The sequence below is a fragment of the Monodelphis domestica genome, chromosome 5 (assembly GCF_027887165.1).
Source record: "Monodelphis domestica isolate mMonDom1 chromosome 5, mMonDom1.pri, whole genome shotgun sequence".
In the NCBI taxonomy this organism is placed as follows: domain Eukaryota; kingdom Metazoa; phylum Chordata; class Mammalia; order Didelphimorphia; family Didelphidae; genus Monodelphis; species Monodelphis domestica.
In genome coordinates, this window is record NC_077231.1 from 141,396,276 (window position 1) to 141,407,626 (window position 11,351).

General features: G+C 36.7%; 1 protein-coding gene across 2 annotated transcripts in view; it reads left to right on the plus strand.

The window, feature by feature from the left end:
* ITIH2 (inter-alpha-trypsin inhibitor heavy chain 2) overlaps positions 1 to 3,339 on the plus strand; it is a 46,215-nt gene extending 42,876 nt beyond the window's left edge. For both annotated transcript variants that reach the window (XM_001365203.5, XM_007503940.3), the window contains exons 20-21: positions 1,672 to 1,783; positions 2,722 to 3,339. In XM_001365203.5, the coding sequence (XP_001365240.2) occupies positions 1,672 to 1,783; positions 2,722 to 2,881 (272 nt within the window). In that variant the 3' untranslated portion in view covers positions 2,882 to 3,339. The remainder of the gene's footprint in view (positions 1 to 1,671; positions 1,784 to 2,721) is intronic.
* The last annotated feature ends 8,012 nt before the right edge of the window (positions 3,340 to 11,351 follow it).

Here is an 11,351-nt window from a genome sequence, read left to right on the forward strand (position 1 = left end):
CATACTCACAAACCAGAAGTTTTTGTTTTTTGTTTTGTTTTGTTTCTTTAACTGGGAAATTTTTATTTAATTAGTTAATTTACACTATTTTTCCATGGTTACAAGATTCATGTAAACCAGAATAGTTTAAAGAGACATCATGATCAACATAAGAGAGTTATTAATCTCACAGGCCAGACCAAATCTGAAGGATGATGTTTAGTTCTAGGAACACTATAAGAAGAATGTTGACAGAATGAGATATGTACAGAGAAGACCATGACACCCCAAGACTGCCTAAAGAAGTTGGTTAGCTGGAATAGGAATAATATACAGGAGACATGATAGCTGTCTTCATGTATTGGAGGCAGCATGGAACAGTGAAAAAAGTGCTAGATTTAGAAACAGAGGACCTCTGTTCAAATCCTGTCTGTCCCTTTGTTATCTGCATGATCATAAAGTCTCTTCAGGACTCAGAGATTCAGTTCTTCAACTATAAATAGTAGGGATTAGACTAGGTAATCTTTAATTTCCCTTCAAGCTGTAAAACCATTACTCCATGTGAAAGGGGTATTAAATGTATTAAATTAAACTCATCATAGACTTGGCCCCAGAGGGAAGAAATAGGAGCCATGAGTAGAAGTTTCAGCAAGGCAGATTTGGGTCAATGTAAAAATAATTTTCCCAATAATTAGAGCTGCCCCAAAATGGCATGAGCTACCCAGAAAAGTGCCTCATCACTGGACAACTTTCATTTGGATGCTCACTTATCAGTGATATTGTGGAATATATCTCTATTGAAGTACTGGTTGGGTTAGATGATCTCTGATGCCCATTCTATCTTTGAGATTTGATAATCTTGTGAAAAGACAGGTTAAATTTTAATATTAAACTTACATTTTTACATTGAAAATATTTAATAGGTCTTTTTTGACCCCATTTGTGATTTTCTTGGCAAAAATACTGGAATGGTTTGCCATTTCCTTCTCCAACTCATTTTATAGATGAGGAAATTGAGGCAAACAGAATTAAGTGACTTACCTATGGCCACACAGTTAGTAAGTATCTGAGGTCACATTTGAACTCAAGAAGTTAAGTCTCACTGACTTCAGGACCAGAGTTCTATCCACTGTGCCACCTAGCTACCCTGATTAACAGGTAGATTTAGTTAACTAGTTCACAAAGACAATAAAGTTATGTTAGGCCAATGGATTTGATAAAGGGGTTGACTGTTTTCTTTTAGCCTTTCAAGGACCCTCTAGATCTGAGGATCTCATGTCCTAAAATAAAAGACACCTTTTCTCTGGGTCTCAGGCAGAAACCTGTATTTTGCAGGCTCTGCTCCCCTTTTTACAACTCCCTAAATTTCATGTACACATCAAGGCTTCACTCTTCATTTGTGATCGAACAAATGTGACTTCAATTCTGATCTATTCCATGCTCAGATCTGTCATGAGATGAGTCCAAAAGGGAAGCAGCAGGGATCCAGCTCTCTGAGAAATACACCTGTCACCCCGTCTCCTGAGCATTGCTTCCTTCATTTTATAGAGGGCATTTCCCACCCTAAAAACTCTGAAAGAAATGCTGTAAACTAACAGAACTCATACACATAGCAATCTAGGTTGATGAAGCCTAAAGAGGCACAAAAAAGTATTAGCTAAATAAAAAAAACTTTGATATTTCTTTCTTTAGGTCAGTTCATGCATGAACCCAAAGTACGGATCTTCAATGAGAGACCTGGCCGAGTCCCTGGGAAGCCAGAAGCTAGCATGGAAGTGAAAGGACACAAGCTAACTGTTACCAGGTAGGTGAATTGCTTGGGTGAGGAAAAAGCTGTAATAGGATTGAATTTCCACTTCAAAATGAAGAAGAGGCAGTGAAAGGGTATCAAACCTTTCTTCCCTCAAACTGACCAAATCTCACTAGAAAAGAATATATAGAGAACTTACCTTTTTTGCAGTATGAACACCACTGATGTCTTTAAATAAAAGATATATTTATGTATTACTAAATGCCAAATACGATTAGCAAATTATTCAATTACCTTTTTGTTTATTCTTCAACTCCACAAATGAAACCTAGTCTAAACTTCATCTTATATCTCCTTCAGGGTTTTGTTTTGTTTTTTTTATATTAAACTGGTGACTGAGCAGCAACCTGTACAGGCTGTGAAATTCAACACATTTATAAGATGCAAACAAGTTGCACTTGATTAAGTCTAAAGAAGAGCAGTAATCATGAAATAACCTCTACGAATTCTCTTCATATTTAGCTCCCTTGCAAACAAAAGATCATTCCGTAATCTGTTTGTTGTTTTACCAGTTAGTCAGCTTTGAGTTGATAACTCTTCTAGACCTGCTTACAAGAGAAAGAAGAAATGAAGAGAATAGAAGAGCTTAGGTTTATTCTTAAAATTCATGAAGAGCTGATCAATAATCCCTTGAAATTTGATTTCTCCTGTTCATTAATCTTCTGGGTAGCCCTTTTTGGAAAGCTCAATATCCCAATGCCTCTATGGAGGAAATTGTGATCAAACCAGTTGTGCACTTAACACAAACAAGTCAATATTGCTTTTGTCTTCACCCTTTCACATCCCCCCTTCTCAATTCTATGTCCAGATGTCCCACACTGCTAGTGTGAGCACAGTAGGAATAAATTCGTGCAATTAGCATCAAGAATGGCAGAAGTATGTCTGTTAGTTTCTCCTGATCCCTAACCTAACTGTACTGTCTATCTTTTCAGGGGTTTGCAGAAAGACTACAGAACAGATATAGTGCTGGGAACAGATGTACCCTGCTGGTTTGTGCACAACAGCGGAAAAGGTTTCCTTGATGGACATTATAAGGATTACCTTGTCCCTCAGCTCTACAGCTTCCTCAAAGAACCTTTTAAAAATGTCTAGATAAAACCCTGGATACTGTGTAAAGAAATTTAATTTTCTCCCATCCCTCATTTTTGTCATTTTTTGAAACTTTAAAATTGCTAAATTATATATAAAAAGAGTCGAACTCGACATGTCATGTAAAACTTAGTGGAAGTTGAAGAGTCATCTTTCAAGGAAGTTGCAGTGTTTTAAACTGAAAAACCATCCATTAAAATATTTGAAACATAAACTCTGCCTTTGTATTGGTCCCCTTTTTACAGCATAGTTTTTACATAAAATAAAGAGTAATGCTGTCAGTATGTCTTTAAGTATTATTGGACATTGTTGTTGTTTTTTTTCAATGAACCCAAAGTGTAGCCAAAACAAGTGTCTAATTAAACTAATTATTTCAAGAAATAGTTTTTTAAACCTTTATTGTTTCTTGAGTTACTAATATTTTAATCAAAGAATATGCAAATACATTAGTTAAAACTAAATTTTCTGCTGTTGATTCATTTCCAGAGTCCTTTTCCATGATGAATACACTTCCAAAGTGAACATACTTGACTGAATTTTTCATTGTTAATGTCATATAATATACATATATGTGGGAGGCAGCTGGGTAGCTCCGTGGATTGAGAGTCAGGTCCAGAGTAGGAGGTCCCGGGTTCCAATCTTTTCTCAGCTGGGTGACCCTGGGCAAGTCACATGACCCCCATTACCTAGCCCTTACCACTCTTCTGCCTTGAAACCAATATATATGGTTCCAACACAATGGAAAGTTCCCTGCACCAATCACAGGCCTGATGCAAAACAAAAATCCCTCCAAACCTCATATGTCCACATTCACATACAAATACATATTTAAATATAGTTCAGGAAGGGAGGGTGTGGTCTCCTCCTAGTTCATGTAGCCATAGAAAGCAAAAAAAAAAAAATAGATAACAGAGATAATGAGGTGTTAATATGTATCCAGTGATTCTTTTATGAAATGTGAATAGAATTCCTCCATAGAATTAAAGGGAGCAACCTCGTGTAAACAAGTAAAAATTGGACATTGCTTTGCAAGTTTTTATTTTTTATTTAAATATTATTTTTTCCAATTACCAAACATTTTTCCTTCCCACTTGTCCTTTCCCCCACCAAAAAAAAGAAAAACAAGGGTCTTGTCACAAGCATGTGTAGTCAAGGAAAACAAATTCCCCATTTGCTCCCATGCCTAAAAATGTATGTCTCGGTCTGCACGTTTAGTCCATTACCTCTGTACTGGGAGGGGGCAGCATTCTTCTTCACTGGTCCTCCATAATCATGGTTATCCACTGTGTGGCTAAGTTTCAAAATTGTTTTCACAGTGCTGTTGTTATAGTGGGAACTGTTCTTGTTCTGCTCACTTCACTCTACATAATTCCCCAAGTTTCACCAATTTCCTCTGAAACCATCTCCTCCATCATTTCTTCCAACGTAAGTATTCCATTACATTCCTGAACCAGAACTTGGGCATCCCTTCCCCAACGGATGGGCAAACCTTTTGTTTCTCATTCTTTGCCACCACCAAAAAAGGCTGCTATAAATATTTCTGAGCACACAGGACTTTTCCTTTGCTTTGCTCTCTTTCGGGTATAAGCCTTAGAGTGCTATCAATGAGCCAAAGATTGCAGACAGTTTGGGGGCATAATTCCAAATTGCTTTCCAGAATTGTTAAACCAATTAAGCAACTTCACCAACAGTTCATCAGCATGCCCATTTTCTTGTACCTCTTCAAATCATTTTTTGTCAAGTTTGCTCATCTTTATTGGTGTGAGATGGAATCTTAGAAATGCTTTAATTTGCATATTTCTTTTAGCAATCTGGAGCATTTTTTCATATGGTTATAGATAGCTTAGATTTCATCTCTTCAGAACTGTCATTTAATATCTTCCGATCATTTATCAGTTGAGAAATGACTTATTCTTACAAATTTAAATTAGTTTCTTTATTTACAGCAATAAACTTGAAAATAATTTTTCCCAGATTAACTATTTCCTTTCTATTTTTATTTGCATTGGATTTGTGTATAAATCTTTCCAATTTTATGTAATAAAAACCTCTCCATTTTATCATCTGTGAGCTTTTTTTTTAACCCTTATCTTCTGTCTTAGAATCAATGTTGTATATTGATTCTAAGGCAAAAGAGAACTAAGGGCTAGGCAATGGGGGTTAACTGACTTTCCCAGGGTCACACAGCTGAGGTCATATTTGAACCCAGGACCTCCTGCCTAGGCCTGGCTCTCAATCCACTGAGCCACCTACATAGCTGTCTTTGTGAGCTTCTTTATCTGTTGTTGGGGTTTTTTCTTTATCTATTGATCATGTGCTATAGATCCAAAAGGTAATTTCTTCCTGATTCCTCAAATGTATAAAGTGACCTTTTATATCTAGATCATAGATTCATTTGGAGTTTATATTGGTATATGGTGTGCTATTGGTTTAAACCTAATTTGTGCCAGATTGCTTTCAGTTTTCCCAGCACTTTTGTCAACTGTCAAGTGCTTTCCCTAGTAGTTGAGGTCTTCAGATTCATTGAATACTAGGCTATTAGATTCAATTTCTTGTATATAGAGTGTATCTAATCTTTTCTGATCAAGCTATGTTTTAACCAGAATCAAATCATTTTAATGATTACTGCTTTGTACTATAGTTTGAGATCTGGCACTCCTGGGGCTCTTTCCTGCCCACTTTTTCCCCCATTTTATTTCCCTTAAATTTTTTCCCTTTTGTTCCTCCAAATGAATTTCAGTATTCTATTATTCTTTGGTAATTTGATTGGAAGACACTAAATAAGTTACCTTAATAATAGCTTAAATTTCCATAGTGTTTATTATGGACCAAGCACTTTATAATTATCTTGTTTAATCCTCTCAACAACTCTGAGAGGTAGGTGCTATTATTAATCTGATTATACAGATGAGGAGACTCAGGCAAAACAGAGGTTAAGCAGTTTGCCCAGGGTCACACAGTAAGTGCCGAAAACTGCATTTGAACTCAGATCTTCCTGACTTCCAGGCCCAGCACTCTATCCATGGCACCCTCTGCCTCCTTAATAATATGGTCATTTTTACAATATTGTTCCAGTCTACCTAAGAGTAATATTTTTCTAATTATTTAGGCTTGTCTTTATTTCCATAAAGTGTTTTGTAGTTTTATTCATATAGTTCCTATGTGTATGTTAGTTGTCTGCCAAGTATTTTATATATTCATTTGGCAGTTTAAATGAAATTTCTATTTATTCCTACTAGATTTCATTGGTAAAATAAATACTGATGTTTCGCGTGAATATATTTTATATCCTAAAATTCTACTGAAGTTATTTTATTTTTTAGTTGATTCTCCAGAGTATTTTTCTTTACCCGTAAACTCCAGATTTTGGCTATGATGTTACTACCTGGGATTTTCATTTTGGGGTTTCTTTCATATGATAAGTGGGGGACTTTTTCTTATTTTACTTCTTGTTACAACATAGTTTCATATACACACACACACATAAAATTATAAGTCTAGGCAGTTTTACCTTCATGATTTCTTGAAATATGATATCCAGGCTTAATTTTATTTTTTTGATCATGCTTTTTTGGTAGTCCATTGATTCTGAAATTCTCTCCTAGATCTGTTTTTTCAGGTCAGTTTTTGTAATAAAATGCCTTACATTTTCTTTCTTTTTTAATCTTTTGACTCTTTTAAAAATATTTCTTACCATCTCTTGCAGTCATTAATTTCTGTTTGATCCAGCCAAAGTTTCAGGGAGTCTATTACTTGAATAAGGTTTTATTATAACCCTTATATGAAGCTATTAATTCTCTTTCCAAGTTTTCCCTTCATTGCTTTCATTTTTTCAAACAATTTTCTCCTCTAGCACTTTCATTTCATTTATTACATCATTTTAAACTCTTTTTAAAATTCTTACTTCAGTTCTTCTAGATATTCTCAATGACTCTGTGGCCAAGTTTTGTTTTTCCTTTGAGGCTTTGCTTATAGGAGTTTTACTTATTCCTACTGTTTTGGTCACCCCTCAGACTCAGATATCATCAATATCACATCCCCAATGGGAAGCGTTCCTCAAAGTTCTGTCCTAACCCTCACCACTTCTTCTCCCTCTATGTTCTTTCTTGGTGACATCATCTTCCATTGGTTTAAGTCTCATCTCAATGTAGATACATGTGTGTGTGTGCACGCACATGTGCATGTATGTGTGCCCAGTAGTCTCCCTCCTGGGCTTCAGTCCTGTATCGCCAGTTGTCTCTGGATATTTCAAACTAGACATCCCAGAGTCATCCTAAACTTAACGAGTCCAAAACTGATCTCATCTTTCCCCTCAAAACCCTTCAGTTTCCACTTTCTACCAGACACTAGCATCCTTTCAGCCTCCTTGGTTTCTAACCCTAGTAGCATTCTCCTGGACTCTTCATTGCCTCTCACCCAACATGTATAATCTATTGCCAAATCCTCCTGCTTCTTTTCTTGCATCTGACTCCTTCGTTCTAGTTGCATGACGGTGTTTAGTCACTCACCACCTCTCATCTAGACTATTGCAATGGTCTCCTCATTCTTCTCCTTCCCTGGCCTCTTACCACTTCAGGCAATCTTCTTTAAGCACAGATCTGAACACATCACTCCCCAACTCAGTCAATTCAGACTGCTTTCTCCTGGTTCAAGGAAGGAATGTGAACTTCTTTGCTTAGCTTTTAAAGTCTATACAAATACAACCTGACTGTAACCATTCTGCTAGCTCACTGGACATATCCTTCCCATCCTAAATTCTCTGATCCATCCAAAATGGTCCTTTCTCTGTTGCTCACACTTCAGCTCCCATGCCTTAAATGTACTCCTTCCTTAACTGCCTTCAAAGGGATCCTGGCTTGAAGACACAGTGTAAGCACCATCTTCTCTGAATGAAGACTTTGCTTCAGTTATATTCTGTTATTTTCTCCCAAATGACTCTGTATTGAATTACTTTGAATATGTTAACTTTATATTTGCATGTACTATATGTGTAGGTAAATCTGTGTATTTATATAACCATATATATGCTATTTTCCTCATCAGAATATAAATTCCCTGAGAGTAAGAATTATTTCACTCTGTACTTGTATCCTTGATACCTGGTATGGTGCCTGGAATGTAGTAAGCATCTAAAAAATACTAGATTGATTGATATCCAAGAACATAAATAAACCATGGGAATAAGTCAGACTCTCTTCTCCATTCCTTTTCTTCCTAATAAGCATTTATATTATACTTTGTGGTTTGCAAAGTGCTTTATTTACATTTTCTCATTTGATCCTCACAGCAAACCTGGGTAGTAATTACTATTATTATCCACATTTTACAGATGAGAAACTGAGATCAATCGAATTTAAGTGACCTATCCAGGATCATACAGTTAAGTGTATGAGGTGGGATTTGAACTCTAGTCTTTCTGGCTCCAATATTAAAAACAAAAAGCTTAATAGTCTAGACCAGTGATGGGCAACGTTTTAAGCTTGGTGTGCCAAAATTCGCCAAAAAACCGAGCATAACTCGGGTGGTGTTTCACTTTGAGAAAAATACCATAATTTTGCAATATTTATAGTTTAAATAACAAAAATGTATAATTTTAACATATAACTGTATTTAATAAACCAAAAACTAATTATTCAACTTACCTGCTTAGTGACTTCTTTGTTCATCTGTCAGTTGGTTTCTTTTGTTGGTCTTGTTATTATTTAACTTGTGTGAGGTGCCAGGAACTAAGATAAGTCAGGGGGGTGGGGGGGAGAATTCTTTTAACTAACCTGCTTATTAGTGACTTTTTTGTTGCTGAATTTCATTGGCTTAATCTTCAACTGAAGGTTGGCATTTTGTATACTTCAAGCCCAAGCAAGCACTAACTTCATCTGTCAATCTGTTTCTTTTGTTGGTTTTGATATTATTTAATGCTGAGAATAAAGTCTCACAAAAGTACGTAGAGGAAAAAATTGTGAGTAAAGCCTTTGCTATATTTTTCAGGGTGCTAAAAGTGTCAGGTATTGGGTTCTAGGCACTCCTCCATTGCATGTGGGCCAGAGCCCGGCCCCACCCTGCCCCTCCTCTCCTCAGACTGCCTAAGCAAGTTCCTTCCATGCATGCTCCCCCACCACCAGACGAAGTCCCACATGCCCCAGGAAGTCAGCACATGGAGCAGCCCTCCCCCCCTGGGGCCAGCCAGGGCACAGTCAAGGCCATGGGGTGCCCAATTCCTGGCTCCAAGACACATTGAGTCCACATGCAGCCATGTGTCATTGGAAATGGCTATGTGTGTCAGTGTTGACACATGTGTCATAGGTTTGCCATCACGGGTCTAGACCAAAAATGTCAGAATCCCAGAGGCTGCATACACAGCCCACAACACTCAAGTATGTTCAAACCAGATGAAAATGGAATTGGGAAATGTTCAACAAAATAAATAAAAATACAGTAGAATATAGCTAATACTACATTTTAACAGCAAGTCAATATGCAGCCTGGAGCAATCCTTAGGTATGGACTAATGGCCTCTGTTTCTTTTTGAGCATGACACCACTGTTGTAGACTCCATAAATTCTTTTATTTATGGTTTTCATCTATCAGATAAGTGAATTTTTAGCCTAAGAAAAGGAATAGAGCAGAACCAGGAGAACATTGTACACAGAGACAGATACACTGTGGCACAATCGAATGTAATGAACTTCTCTACTAACAGCAATGCAATGACCCAGGACAATTCTGAGGGACTTACAAAAAAGAGTGTTATGGACATCCAGAAAAATAACTGTGGGAGTAGAAATACAGAAGAAAAACATTTGCTTGGTCAATGGTTCAATGGGGATATGACTGGGGACGTAGACTCTAAATGATAACCCTAGTACAAATATTAATAATATGGAAATTGGTCTTGATCAATGACACATGTAAAACCCAGTGAATTTTCTCATTGGCTATGGGAGGGGGGAAGGAGGAAAGAATATGAATTATGTAGCCATGGAAAAATATTCTAAATTAATTTTTTTTTTAAAGAAAAGGGATAAGGAAGACTAAGAAAAGAGAAGAATGCAATCTGTCCTTTTGCCTGCAGGTGTCCCTACAAGACTATAAGTTCATGCTCACTGTAGGAATGACCAATTTGGAAGTTTTAGCAAAGGAAAGGAAAAAAGTAAAGAGTCACAAATTAAAGAAACAAATTTAAGCTCAATGTACTTGGTCAAGTCTTTACTTGATCAGTCTTTGATTTAAACAATTTATATAAAGCAACTCAACAATGTAGAATTTTTCTGAAACCTAGTTATATATGTAATATATAATTATACATATTTATAACAATGCTTGATTTAATGCCAAACTGGGATACTTAATAAGGTTGTCATTCCTTGTAATAAATATTAGAGGTCTTCTGCATTTATCTAGCCTTTCTTTCTTTAGCATATCTATAAACTCTAAGGAAAAGAGGCCTACTGAAAATCTTGGCCACCAGACTTTGTTCAGACCTTATCTTTTTCTTATGAAGTTGCCTTATTGACCCTCTGGCCCAATTTTCTGTCTCTTCTTTTTCTTTTCTTTTTTTAAATCCCTTACCTTCTTGGTATGATTTCAAAGACAACAAAGGATAAGCAATCAGGGTTAAGTGACTTGTCCAGGTTCACACAGCCAGAAAGTTTTTGAGACCAGATATGAACCACGATGACTCCTGACTCCTGGCTAGGTACTCTACCCACTGTGCTCCCTAGCTGCTTCCAGTTTCCTCTCTGGATTGAGAATACCAGTAATCCAGAGTGAAAGAGTTAAGAGAAAGAGAGATTCAGAACTAAAAGGCACCTTAGAGGTAACCTATTCCAAGGTCACCATTTTATAGATGAGGAATTGGCAGACTCCTTCAACACTATACATTGCTGGCTCAAGCCCCTGCTCCTATTAACTGATTGTCAGACCAAAAGATTAGAGCTGGAAAGGAGCTTTAAAGGTCATCCACTTCATTTTAGAGATGAGAAGACAGAGACACAAAGAGATTAAATGACTTGGACATTTAAGTATTTGAATCTTGTCCTTCCAACTCCAAATTCAGAGTACTTTTCTTTGTGCCATACTTGTCCCAACTTAACCTTCCCTGAACTACACTGACAAATCTTCAGCTACCATTAAGCTAATTCCAGGATTCAGGTTAAAGGTTAAAATCCTTACTACCTTACGTTGTACGGTTATTCTCATCTAAGTCAGTCCTAACCCTCCCTAAACCATACCATCTTCTGTCCTTACCTTCTACTGTACTCCCTGGAATCCCAGGTCTATCTTTATCAAACTCTATGCAAATATACATCCAGCATTTATCTTTCTTCTGAACTCAAAAGATGTAATACCAACATGATGGACAGCTTCACCTGCATGTCCCATTGGCATCTCCATTTTAACATGTCCAAACTGTTATAACTTCCTCCCAAGTTTAAAGTCCTTTCTGTTTCTCTAACTTGAAGACCATCAGTGTCCA